The sequence below is a fragment of the Pinus tabuliformis genome, chromosome 8 (assembly GCF_031772625.1).
Source record: "Pinus tabuliformis cultivar Carrire ecotype Pingquan chromosome 8, CPIR1, whole genome shotgun sequence".
Classification (NCBI taxonomy): Eukaryota; Viridiplantae; Streptophyta; class Pinopsida; order Pinales; family Pinaceae; genus Pinus; species Pinus tabuliformis.
In genome coordinates this window covers 15,179,045-15,193,867 of record NC_142294.1, presented here as the reverse complement: position 1 = coordinate 15,193,867, position 14,823 = coordinate 15,179,045, and the positions used below count along the sequence as shown (strand labels likewise).

The 14,823-nt window shown below is 37.3% G+C and overlaps 1 protein-coding gene across 1 annotated transcript; it reads left to right on the top strand.

Moving 5' to 3' along the window:
* Positions 1-12,439: 12,439 nt before the first annotated feature.
* On the top strand, positions 12,440-13,639 carry LOC149233924 (cyanamide hydratase DDI2-like). The gene has a single exon (XM_089461069.1). It carries the CDS (start codon positions 12,629-12,631, stop codon positions 13,379-13,381), a length of 753 nt encoding a protein of 250 aa, XP_089317195.1. The 5' UTR covers positions 12,440-12,628; the 3' UTR covers positions 13,382-13,639.
* Positions 13,640-14,823: the final 1,184 nt, after the last annotated feature.

Below are 14,823 nucleotides of genomic sequence, written 5' to 3'. Positions count from 1 at the left end.
GATGGATCGCAGAACCCTGGAAGAGAGGTTCGCTTAGTTGGATGAGCTGGAAGAAGAGATATTTTTGGCTAGATTTCCCCATCAAGTCCAAAAACAACGTGAAAAGTCTTGGCACGATCGACATATTAAGCTGCGCACCTTTAAGGTAAATGACTTGGTGCTATTATATGATAGTATGTTTGATAAATTTCCAGGGAAACTCAGAATTCATTGGTTGGGGCCGTATGTTATTAAGGAGATCACCAACGGTGGCACAATCCATTTGGTTAAGATAAATTTAGATCCATTCCTAGGAAAAGTGAATGGCAGTTGTTTGAAGCCATACACAAGTGGCCCGACCATCTAGCTAGCCAACAGAAGCACAGTCTTAGTGCTCCAGGTAGCTGAAAGGAGGGGTGGGACTATAAACTACACTGCCCGGGAGCTGCACAATTTTAGGACTGCTCGAAGCAGTGAAGTGTCAGAAGGTCTGTGACAATGCAAAGACAGCCATGCTAGCATGCAAGTCTGCTGGAAAGTGACCATTAAAGTCACTATTCACAATTTGATGGGTGGTTTGAGGCCAAATGGAGTGGGTAGTAGGCATTTAAGGCGAACTTTATGGGCTAGATTCTCGAAAATATGCTGCCAATCTAGTATTAATGGATCGAATGCGGGGGTAACAGTCGAATTCAAATTAAAAGGGCCCTATAAATTACCAGTAGCTATCTAGCGAAAAACACTTGGCAATTTGAGAATTGAGTTGTTGCGCGCTCAAGTATTCATGAACCAAGACTTATTCGAGACTCTAAAAGCGAATTTGTTGTTTGAGCAACTACCAAAGACACTGAAAGAACTATGGAATAATGCTATGTCAGCACTCAAAGAAGCCATGGACATAGGAGTAGTGACAGCCGAGGAAGCTGCGCATGAAATTGCGGAAGTAGAAGCCCCAAAGAGTGCCAGAGAAATCGTAGAGGTCCCTAAATCACCCCAAACACCGAGACCTAATAAGGATAAGCAGGCCATGATCCCAGTGCACATCTCTCTTAGAAATCCACCGAGGACCAAGCTCACCTTGCAGGAAAAGGGGAAGGTCATTAATCTAGAGGCTGACGAGGAGGAATCTGAAGAAATCCTGGTGGAGGAGGAGGATGTAGATATGGAAGTTGAAACCCAAGGTGCAGACCCTATCACCAGGCTACTGGAATATGTTCCTCTGCACAAGGGTAAAGCTAAGGTGCCAAAGGACATAGATGAGAGCAAGAGCTCTCTGTAAACTCTTCTGCTCCCAGATGATATTGTTTTTGAGGGACCACACTTGGGGCAGGTTCCTATGTTAAAGTTTGAAGATTGGGACCTCGCAGACAACGAGAAGTTCCCGCATTTAGCGACTGCAGAGCTAATGCACCAGAAGATGGATGTGACAGCTGGAATGATTGAATTAGAGCCACACAAATGGCTTAGAGATGTAGAGAAAGCTGGGTTGCTACACCTACTTTGGGTGCAGCATTACCATTGCGCCCTAGTGACCGTATTCACCATTAGGCAACTGCTCTGCTTGGTTCATGATGGGTGCTTGTGGCTGGAGGATCCCATCCCCATCACAGACCATCTGATTCATCGAATTACACGACTGCCTTACTCCAGGGAGGATCCAACCAATATTAAGGAAGGAAAAGGTGGCGAGTTTTCCCTCGCAAAAGCAATGAAGAAGAGGTTCAAGTTGGAGAAGAAGAAGCAAGGATACACCATCTCCAGCATTAACAACCTTGCCGTCAAAGTCGTGACACAAATCCTAGCAGAGAAGGTGATGCGAAAGTGCTACGTGGATGAGATGCCCGTGCCCGTGGTTGCACTCGTGGCCCAATGTGCAGAAGGAGTCCAGTTCAACTAGGCAAACTATCTATGCAACGAGTTCCTTGCAAATTGTCGCGAGGCATAGGAGTAGGGAAAAACATTTAATTATGCATGGCTCCTCTTATCGATCGTACTGGTGGCATGGGAGTTGCCCGAAGACAACTAGTTCCCTTCGGTCGCGCTGGACCTTCCAGAGGAAGCAAAGTACGCTTTGTTGTGGGCAACTAGGGACGCGCAGTGTATCAAAGAAAGAAAGATATTTTGGATACCAATGGAGATGAATATCCAGATGGGGATCAATCACAAGCCATAGTTGTCACCCACAATCTATGCTAGTCTACAGAGCTTTGCAAAGTTCAAAGTAGATTTTCACCATGGTTTTATCACGGCGTAGAAGGACCCTACGAAAACATGGCATAACCTAACGTACCTGGTAACAAAAGATGTGATCTTCGCAGTCCTTGAGTCTTGGCTGCTAGACTGGTGCGCTCTAGTTGGCTTCACAGTGGAAATAGACAAGTCCACCATGCAACATAAGAAGGAAGATACAAAGCTTCAAATGGCATAGCTGGCAGAAAAGCGTAGAAAAGAGGAAGTAGCGGCTAAGGCCCCGGCAGCACGCGACGCAGTGAAGTTAGCAGAATAATAGAAAACAGGAGAAGAAGAGAGCAAAGGACAAAAGTCACCTTCACCCGAACCAAAGACAAACACAAAACAAGGTGGTGCAGACCCACAGACAACATCCACCCAGCTCAAGCATCTGTGGCCACGAGAGCAGACGCTGCCACAGAGGAAAACAAAGGCATCGAAGACATATTTCCACCCAATCACCCTCATTGAGGGGGATCTGCATGATATTGGCGAAACAATGAGGGATGTCACCGCAGAGGCCCTCCAACTATTTGAAGAACAACAACAACTAGTATTGGGGGCTCTTCGAACAGAGTTGTAGGAGTTGCACGTTCGCACTCCATAGGCTGGCACAATGTCCACCAGCCTCGAGATCGGCACTTCAGCTGCCAAGGAGGGTGACCAACATGATAGTGCTACCAGATGGGGCACTTAATATAGAGAAAGAAGCCGACAGACCCATGGTGAGCAATTTGAAAGGGGTAGGGTTGAACATGGCTCCGCTCCCTCGGGAGACACTCTACGTCTTACAAGATGGAGTCACCGCAGAACTTTGGGCCAGGGAGAGTTGCGCCAGGTAATGAGTGATCAATGAATCAACATTGAGCAGTTGGGCTTGCAGTGCAATGAGGCAGTGGCACAAAAAAAACAGATAATGCAAGTCGTAGAAGAAGCCTTCTGGATGGTCCCGGAGTTGGACATTTAGGCAGAAGAATCGGTGGAGGCACGTGTTCGTAAGTTAGTCGTAGGGGTTCACGACGCAAGAGCAAAGATGGCTAGGTTTCAGCTGGATCTGAACCTGCAAATCACATAAATGCAGTTGAAGGCTTAGCCTTAAACTCCACCGGAGATCAGGGAACAATGCACCACCATTGTTACGACAACAATGGTGGCGGTTGACAGTGCAGTGGTCAACTGCATGCAACGCTTTGAACAGTGATTTGTGGTCCTAACCACCCTACAGGAGGACTTGAATGTAGAGCACCTAGAGACAGAGGTGCGCGAGCTACAACAGAAGTATGATGAGGTAAAAGGGACCACGCAAATGGTTTCCCTTACACAGAGGCTTGCAAGGATGTAGGAGGCAAAAGCGCTCAAGGAACAATTGGATGTTGCTCGGCACAAAGAAGCGGTCTTAAAAGCACACCTGCAACCATGGATTGATGAGGCTTACACGATCACAACCTCCATTGAAAGGAAGCTCGTGAAACTGCTGACAACACAACAGAATATTCAGAGCAACAATTCAACAACAATCACTGAACAATGCGTGGAAGAAGTCCAGCAGGCAATCGCTCAGTGCGCTACTAATGTTGCAGTGATCTAGACAGAGCTGGGAGGTCTTCACGCTAAGATCTCCACACCTGCAAAATGACTCAAGAGCGAGTCACAATGTTTGTGTTGGGGGCCTGTTGGGTGCGGGATCCCCCAAGGGCATTTTTGGGGCTTAAAGCCCATATTTTGGTCTAATTTTGTAATCCTAATGTAAATACCCCGCATTTTGTGGTCGCGAAGCGCGTGGATGTTAAAGAGTCATAGGGTTGTCCACCCTTATTTTGATAATGTAATGTCGGTTGTAAAATATCTACCCATGGTCCGTGGACCATAGGATTGTATAAATGGAGCAAAACTCTAAGTAGTTAAGAAAAAAATGAATAGAAGGAAGATCACGAAGATGCATGAGAGATAGCTCTGAAGTAGAAGTCTATGTTTCAGGTCATAGCGTAGGTAGAGTCTCTGCAGCTGAGTGTGCAGAGGCCTAGAAGTCCATAGCTGAGTGCGCGGACCCTTGTAGCTGAGTGCGCAGGGCAAGTCGAGTCTGTAATCATCTGAGATCATCAATAAAGAGAAGTATTCTATAATTTTTGTGTCTTTATTTCCTGTTTATGCATCTGTTATATTGGGTATGAATTTTACTTCTAAATACTTATATGATACATGAATGTGTATAATTGTATTGGTTAAGTGAACGCAAGTAAGAACATATGTTTACACGAAGCTAACTAAGATCTATTAATAAGATAAGTAATATATTTAGTGTAGTTTGAGAGATATCACAGATCGCTTCCCTAGCTGCGTGAAATCATATCAGCCCCTGGTTATGGCTGCGTGGAAGTCGATTATAACATTTCGTGAAGGTACTGAAGGATAGAATAGAGAGATAAGCAGCCTGCGTGAAGGTAGGTATAGTTGGAATAAACTGACATCACATCCATCTCAAGGGTGTGGAAACTTGGTTCTAGCATCCCCCCATATTGCTTCGAGTGTGACTTCAGTCCGCGCTTTGCGGGATGATGTCGAAAGGGACAATAGTGTAGGGATTTGTTTGGCTAATTAACGTTGAACCTGGGTTAGGCCCCCACAAGCCAACACTAAGTGTTTGTCTAGTTAAGATAGAATTTCTATATTTCACCAATGATTGATGTATTTATGTGTGTGATTAATCTAATGCAAATGAAGTTTTTGGTGTGCAACTAGTTTTACAATTTAACTCCCTTAAGGGAAGGCCCACCATTTGTGAGGGAGATGTAAGTTATGAGTTGTTGTATGTTATATTATTATAAGTTTGTGTTTTGAAATTATTTTGTGATTATGTGAGAGATCTATCCAGGCATCACTATCCTTTATAGTTGTTTGGATCATGCCCAAAGATGCAATATATGATAAGAGAGCCAAATATGGTTGTGTGAATCAAATTTAAGTGAGAGCGAACTCCGGTTAAGTGTATCAATACAGGTCAGCACAAAGTCATGTATGTCAGAAGCAGCTAAGTTGAGCGTTGTCAGAAGATGTGCAGTAAAGAGACACTCAACAAGAAGAGACTATTGCTAAAGGAAGATTGCAATTGAAGGAGTCATTGCCTTGGAAGGCTTATCTGATAGGTAGTGTTAAGGTCGCTTAAAATCTATCCTACTAAGATAGTGAGAGGCATTGTGCTCGACATGCATTAATTTCATAATTAACATGAGCACTTGAATGAGGAGGCTCCCTTCTCCCATGACATCTACAATGGCCTCGAGAAGAATTAGGATGTCGCATGATAAAGTGTATACCAAAGACATGAAGAATAAGGAGATAACTCATAGTGTGAGTGAGACTTTGAGAGACTCAACCCAATATTGACTACCAACCAAAAGAACATAGAGAAAAGGGATGGAAGAGTTGTGCCAATAAACAATAAGGAAGACAATGATAAACAAAACTAGGGAGAAATTTAAAGGAGGAAAACCTGAGTTGGTAGAGTGAGGGGGCTTCCTAATTTCTTTAACTTGGGGGGGATGCCTACAAAAATGGGAAATGTAGCTAGGAAACAGGGAATGCTAGAGGAAACTTACCTAAACTTAGCTAGAAATCTCTCCAAAGATGCACAACTTTTAAAGATATATAACCATAAAATTGAAATCATTCCTATGATGTTTAGCGAAGGAACTAGGGAAAAACTGCAATAGTGATCAAATGGGGGAGTGAAAAATCATTGAGTGGAGATAGTGATTGAAGTGGTATCCCTTAATAACCTTCACCTTCATGCTAACACATAGAATGTATGAGAAATACAAATATCCAGTGCTCATAAGTAAAGGTGGTAATAGTTACATAAGGAGGAGTGTCATCCCATGGGAGTCCTATAACATACACTTGCCATGAGAAAAATAATGAGGTGGTGTTGTTATTTTCTCATAAGTTGCTAATAATATTTAGATTTACAAGCTACTTGTGTGGATGCATCTTAAGCTCAAATCTTTCAAGCACCAACGAGAAGGATCAAATTTATTAATATGTATATTTTTTAGATGTTGTCATGTATATATGTACATACATAGTTATTATATAGATAAGAAATTTTATTTTGGAATACGACTTCCATAATTTTATTTAATTATCAATAATTATTAGGTGGATGGTAAGAATTTAACCTCCACAAAATAGTTTATAATATTCATAATAGTATTCATAAATAAAAGGTTGATATTTATCATTAAAGTAGTTATGTCTTTTTCTCTTTTAATTAAATTGATTAATTAAAAAAAAATCATATGAACCAGTGTCATATGAAATGAGTTATGATTCTTTGGATTGGACATTTGGTATTGATAAGCCATGGTGTTGATTTTTTGTAGCATCGGGAAGTATTCCTGCATGCCTAAGTCATCCTAGAATAAGTAAGAAATTTGGAGGCTGGGTATTGGCAGGAAAGTTAAGATTAGAAAGGATTCTTTGGTGAAAGAATGTGATGCTTTATGTTTATTTGAAGGCTTATTTCATTCTCTTCATGATGCAGGTATCTTCTCCCTAGCTAATGCAAAGGTTCATTCCTTGGATGATTATGGTATAAGTTAGAAGTTTGATTAAGATATTGACCTAGAAGGGGAGGTAAGGGCCAAATGGCATAATTTTATTGGCTTCTTATTTTCTAGTTTCGCTATTTTAAAGGAAGATGAATCAAATTGCCTTTGTTGGTCCAAAAGTCATAGGACATGTAACTACAGGACAAAATTGGGTTATGAAGCCTACATGGAAGAAGCTTCGAATGGATAATCAACTTGGTGGTGAACCAAGCTATGAAAGGATAAATCATTGTTCGAATGAAAAATTATGGCTTCCTTGGCTTAAGAAATAAAATTCTTACTTGGGACAATTACTAGCAATAGGGATGAATTGCTCCAAAATCATATGCTTTGTGTAGAAGTTATGAAGAATTGGCGTCTCACCTAGTTTTTTCTATAATATGTACGCCAAGTCTAGTTAGAAGTGGTTCATGTTTTAGCTCCAAAGTAAATTAGAATAATGGTTCTTTGGTTGAGTGGTATCATTCTTAGCTTTAGGATAAGTCAATGCAAAAGAGTTCAGTTGTTTTCTAGGCATATGGTTGCAATTTATATGGTTGGAAAGAAATATGTGTATTTTTTATGATTAGGAGGTTCCTTTCCAAATTCTTGCTAGTCTCATCAAGTCGTTGGCCAAGGAATTCTCATTAGAGCCCAAGCAAAGGATTCTTGTAATTCCAGAGTTAGATTATGAAATTCCATCAGGATTTTTCAATGGGCCAGCCAAGGTCACCTACGCAATAGCGAAATAGGAGCAATTTTGTTTTTAAATCAATTGCAACATTTTCTTATTCGATTCTTGCCAAGTATAGGTTCAAATTTAGAAATTGAGTATTTGGCCCTTTGTACTCTCATTCACTTTGCTGCCAACAAATAATTCAAAAACTTTAGATAATGGGTGACTCGAAGTTGGTCATCAATTGGGGAAGAAAAGAACTATAGGTGGATAACTCAACCCTGAACCCTCTCTGGGAAGATATTTCCCAAGCTTTTCTCTCTTTCCCATGGTTATCCTTTCAACTTATTCTAAGAGAATTGAACCAACAAGCATATGATTTGTCTAAGGAAGCTCTCCTTTGGATTTTTGAAGTTAAAGCGGTGGAGTTTTTATTTGGATATTTTGGTAATTTACTTTAGTAGGTTGTACTAGTCTTGGCTTTCTTTGGTTTATGTTAATATGATATTCAATAAATACTGAACATTTTTTTGTAATGTATGAAAAAGAAAAAGAAAAAGAAGACAAAATCATGATAAGAAGGAAATAATGATCTTTTGATATGATGGGTTATATTGAATAATTTATCTACTAGCACAACCACATTAATATACATTTAAATCAACATCCATATACAATATTTTGGATCTATATATATCAATTGTACATTATTATACATATTAATATATAAATAAATTTAAATGTAAATAAGTATATTTATGTATTTAAATGGACATTTGTATGCATTAATGTACATTAGTTGATATCAATATATTTTAATGTACATTATTGCAAAGCACATTAATGTATATTAATTAATGTGCATTGATGTATAACAATGTATATTAACATACATCAATGTAAAGTAATAAATGCACATTAATGTATAGTAATATACACTACCACAACCACATTAAAAATATTAATTTGGTTGGTTGATATAGCCGAAGCCTTCATTTGTATTTACCAATGATAAATAAATAACAATAGAAATAACAATACAAAAAAAGTAATGTAAAAAAATATTGTTATTATCATTATAACTAATAATAATTATTTCATTACAATAAATATTGTTCAATATTAAATGTTTTTTTATTAATATTTAATATTAGATTAGGTAATATCAATATGAACCCATGTAATCTGAACCCTTAGATAAATAATTCCAGGGACTAATATTATAAATCCAAGGCTAAAATAAATTGAAGGGTTTAATACTAAAAATATGAGAGATTATAAACTCAAGGGAATAATATTAATTGAAGGGATTAATACTAAAAACAATTAGATTTACATTCCCTTTGGTCTTTTAGTGTTAAGCCCTTCGATTTATATTCCCTTCGGTTTATAATAACAATGCATTGAGTTTATTAATCTAAGCGTTCATATTCCTAGGGTTTAATACAAAAACCCCAAGGGATTAAAAACCCTAAAATATTATAAACTCTAATTATTATAAACCAAAAATAAACATGGTTGACCATATATTATTTCCATTTTGAGACAATCATTTCCTTTCGGTTTAATATTATTTCTTTTCGTTTATAACCCCTTAGGTTTAATAGTAAAAATACAAGGAATTAGAAACCCCACCGAACAATATTAAAACCTAGGGATGAATATGTATTGCAAACCCTAAGAATAATATTATACCCTAGAAATATGACCCCTTATATTAATAAACCCAATAAATTGATATTGTAAACCAAAGAGAATGATAACCCCAAGGGGTTAACACTAAAATCCCAAGGGATTATAAACTCAAGGGAATAATATTAATCGAAGGGATGCCCAGCCCAAGAGATTAACATTGAAAACCCTTGGGTTTATATTCACTTCACTTTTTAGTATTAATCTATTGGGTTTATTATTCCCTCAGGATTATAATCCTTGGTTTATGAGTAGTGATCCCTTGGGTTTCTTATCCATTTATTTAATATTGTTCCCTTGGGTTTATAATCCCTTGGGGTTTTAGTATTATACCCCAAGAATATGAACCCTTAGAATAATAGACCCAATGGATTGATATTATAAACCCAAGGGAATATAAACCCTAGGGTTAATAGTATTAATCCCTTGGATTTATTACCACTTGGGTTAACATTATTCACTTGGGTCTATCATCCCTTGCGGTTATGTTATTAACCTCTCGGGTTTATCACTCCCTTGGGTTTTCAATATCAATCCCTTCGAATTATAAATGTTAGGGTTCATGTTCCTAGGTATAATATTAATCATACGGTTTGTAATTAATATTGATCCCTAGGGTTTAATATTATTCCATATAGTTTATAATTTCTTGGATTTTTAGTTTTAAACCCAATTGATTATATGATTAAGCATGCTTAACCATGACTGATTTTCAAATAGAGAGAATCTTTGTCACAATGTGACTTAGCACCATGGTTCACCATGGACGTTGATTCTCATATTAAGACAATATCCAACATAATGCGACGTTGGAGCATGGTTGATCGTGATTGTATTTATAAAACATGGTTGGCCATAATTGATATTGTAAACCCAAGGAAATAATAGAGTCTAGGGATTAATACTATAAAGTCAAAGGGCTATAAACACAAGGGAATAATAATAAATCCTAGGAATATAAACCCTTACATTAATGAACCCAAGGAATTGATATTATAGACCCAAGGGAATAATAAACCCAGGGGACAAAAATTATAAACCCAAGGTATAAAAACCCTAAGAAATATATTTTAACCCCTAAAATAAACATGGTTGACCATGTTTGATTTCCATACGGAGACAAACCTTATCATAATGTGGCATCAGACCTTGAATGACCATGGTAGACCACGATTAATTTTCAAATCGAGAGAATATTTGCCCAAATGAAAGGTTGGATTAATATTAACCAAGGTTGATTCTCATATGAGGACAATATTTGTCACAATGCGACGTTGGACCTTGGATGGCCATCATTGAATTTAGAAAACATGGTTGACCATCATAAATATTTGAAACCAAATGAAATAAAAAACCTTAGGGATTAACACCAAAAATCCAAGGGATTATACATGTAAGTGAATAATATTAAACCCAAGGAATATGAACCCTTAGATTAGAAACCCAAGGGATTCATATTTTAAACCCAAGGGAATAATAAATCCTAACCAAATCACAATATACATGGATTTATTACCTATTATACAACATGGCACATTTACGTTAGAAACCAATATTATGCTCAATGAATAAATATTATAAACCCTAATTTTTTTAAACCTTAACAGAAATATCCAAAACCCCATAAGAAAAATTAATAAGCATTACATACCATGGGACTTTTCTTCTAGCAAGGCATTGTTTGTCACAATGAGACCACCAACCATAGTTGGCAATCTTGTATTGTCATCCATTTTCATTTCAATACAATATTATTGAGAATGCAACATATGAACATCGCTGACATTAGGAGATGATAGGAAAAACAAACATTTATCAAATAAACAATGGAATGTGAGAAAAACAAAGCCATAAAAAATTGAAGAGCACACATATACAAAATATAAGATAACAACACAATAGAAAAGAATCGATTGCACCAATAATGAAACCAAAGAAGAGAATTGAAATGAAGCAATAAGAACTATGTATTTACATAAAAAAAACCCATGGGGAATATGCACTTGAAATAGTTCAAAAATAATCATTTAGTGATTGGCATCTTCCAAAACGCAGTCGAACCGATGACAAAAGCAGCACTAATTGACATCAACAGGGTAATGTTCACAATACTTAATACTTTCAAGCCAATTCCTTGTGGTTTTTCTTCCTGATTCTCTCAGGTGCACATACAACAAAGCAGCACTAATTGACATCAACAGGGTAATGTTCACAATACTTAATACTTTCAAGCCAATTCCTTGTGGTTTTTCTTCCTGATTCTCTCAGGTGCACATACAACAATTATTTGACATCTGCTTTCATTTTGTCCAACTTACGGATATGTTCATTAACAAAAACACGATGAAACCCATTTTTTTTATCAAATCGCCTGTGAATATATGAAACGAAACTTATTGGTTCAGCAATAGAATGAACAACCATGACATAAAATGAACATAGTTATTTTTCATATCTACCATGCCGTAAAAAAACAAAAATAAAACAAACACACAAAAAAACAAAAATATAAACCTATCTTTATAAGGAATGAAACTAAAAACCATTAATTAACTAAAACAAAAAATAAATCCAAAATTTACATCATAAATAAATAAAAAAATAACATAAAAAATATAAAATATAAAATATAAAATATAAAATATGCACAATCTAACTTGTTGAATAGAGACAACCCCCCATTAAAGCATCCACTCATGTGATTATTTCCAAATATTCAATATGAATGGAGACAACCGCCCATTAAAGCATCCACTCATGTGATTATTTCCAATATTCAATATGCTAACTTTAACACTAAAAGACATTAACAAATAACTAAATCAGGACAGGAAAGAATATAAAACATCCATACCATTTCCCAAGGCATCTCTATTTCCACCCTGGGTGGATGAGCCTACGTTATCTATCATTTACCAATTTGAAAAAGCTTTATAAGTACTTATAGCGTTGAGGAAACCAACTGGAACAGATAATTTATTGGCCTGGATGAAATTTGATGGGGAATTGATTATTACAGGATGATTTACCAATCAAACATAGTTAATATTTTTTTGAAAACAGTACATCTTTTGTTAAAGCTCAAAAAACACAAATAATTGAGTTGATTAAAACAGTTATATTATTTTGAGATTCCTACGCTGTAATTCAAAAACAAATAAATGAGTCGATTAAATCAGTTATATTATTTTGAAATTCCTGCTCAAACCCCTTTAATGAACCTACTTCGTATAACAATTGAGAAAAAATTATTATAATCAAGTCAATGGCAAGTTGGATTGAATTATTTTATTTATAATTTCACAACACTGTGTTTGTGTTTGTGATGAGAGATTCAGATCACAAAACGGAAGCGAGCAGCCGGCAGAAATTCCTGTGAAATCTTGGAGGATTAAGGTAGTAGAATCCGATCTATTTGAGTTTTGATTCCATAATTATAGGTGTTGCCTGTGTTGAGTTGATTAGAATGGCATCATCGTCAGAGGTGGCCCTGTTAAAAGAGGTGGATGATCTGAACAAGCTGGAGAAAGAGGTGAACCAGGCGCTTCAATGTGCATCCAAGGGCACCCTCACCCCTCCCAAGCCCATATCGTTGGCGTCGATTCCTCTCCCGCAAACCCCTCTTACAGAGAAGGCCACTGCCTACGCCAAATCGTGGCTTGACTCCGCCGTCTTCCTCCACAGCATGCGATCGTACTATTTGGGGACGGCCATAGCCACGGTGAATTTCCCTCATTGGCATTGGGATCCGGAGATGTTCTATTTGTCATCGATGCTCCACGACCTGGGTCTCACATCCGTGGCCATGGAACAGACACCGCTTTCCTTTGAGTTCCACGGAGGGGTGCTCGCCCGGGAATTTCTGCTTCGCGAAGGAGCGCCGGCGCGACTGAGCGATCGAGTGGCGGAGGCCGTTTTCAGGCACAAAGACAACATATGCGAGACCTTTGGACACTCGCCGGAGAATGCGTTGCTCATCTTCGGAACCCACCTTGACGTGTACGGCGCATTCAACCCTCTCATCCACGCGGACACCGTCCAGGAGGTGGTGAATGGCTTCCCCAGAAATAATTTCGGCAATGAGTTTGCAGATTTGCTCATTCAGGAAGTGACGGTCAAGCGCTTCTGCACGGCGGCAGGTAGTGTGCAGGACTCAGGGTTTCTCAGTAAAATCAGAAACAATGCAGTGTTTGCAAAATATGATCATGAATCACTGTGATATCTACAGATATGGTGATAAGATATGGTGATATCTCCATGCGTAAGAGATTCCGGGTTTCATCGAGTCATGGTGGGTTCATCAGAAATCCAGGTTTGGTTTTTAGGTTAAGAATTCATATCTAAAAGTTAAAAGTTAAAAGTTAAAAGTGAAAAACAATGACGAGTGGTTTTTTTTAGAGAGCGATTTCTACCCGGATATTAAATAAATGTATTTTTATATTTTCCAGATTTCGGGAAGTTGGAAGATTAAATAAATGGGAGTTGTTTTTAGTGTGATTTTTTAGATTTTTTTGGTGTGATGGAATATGATGAAAAAATTTGAAGTGAAATCTCGATTTGTATATATGGATACAACGCCCTGAAAAATTTCTAGGGCATTTCGATTGTGTAGGGGTTACTTATCAAGCTTGTGATTTCAATAAATTCCTGCCTGATTTTAGAGAAATTAGATAGGAAAAACCCACGGGCAAAAAACTCCAAAAAATAAAAAACAACTCCAAATAAATGTTTTTTGATATTTTCCATATTTTTGTAGAAATGGAAAAATAATTTAGTTATTTATTTATATAATGGAAAAATAGCTTGGAAACATTATTATTGGTTGTTTAGTTATTTATTTATATAATGGAAAAATAGCTTGGAAACATTATTATTGGTTGTTATTTCCAAATGCAACAGATGCATTGCTGATATTCATAGAAAAACATGTCATTAGAGTGATCTATTGTCGGTCTGTAACGGGCATACTTCCAATCTTACTAGAATCTTCTTTGTCTTAAGTCATTAATTTATTTCCCTATATCTAATAAAAAAAAGTTATTAGCCAAACAAAAACAATTTCTACTCAATTATCTTCCTCATACCTAAAATATATAATAAAACAACAATTTTATAAAATTTATTTGACATATTTTAATAACAACTACTTGGCATTTGGAATTTTTAGTACGGAACCTATCTTTATATCTAAGAGGTTTTTCATCAATGATAATAAACTTGTTGGTCGCTTGTTTGTCCCCATATGTAATGAATGAGGTATTTTGAGCTAAACATTCTCATCCCATTTTAATGGAGAGTGATAACTCTGCATTCAACAAGAGGTGGCTGTCTAAATGGTGTTCCTCTGCTCTTCATTAAGGGTTTATTTATATTTTCTAATCTGGGATGAGAACTAAACTCAAGTTCAGGTCTAAGGCTAAGGCTAAGGCTAATGCCAAAGGCAATGGATAACACAGAATAAAATAAGTCAAAATTAATGCCACCGCCCTGCGGGAACAACTCATGTCAGGTTTTTGCAAATGTCTTCAACAGGATAAATGGCTGGTTTTTGCAAATGTCTTCAACAGGATAAATGGCTGGTTTTTGCAAATGTCTGCAACTGGATAAATGGCTGGTTTTTGCAAATGTCTCCCAGTGGATTTTAATGCCATCGATTTTGAG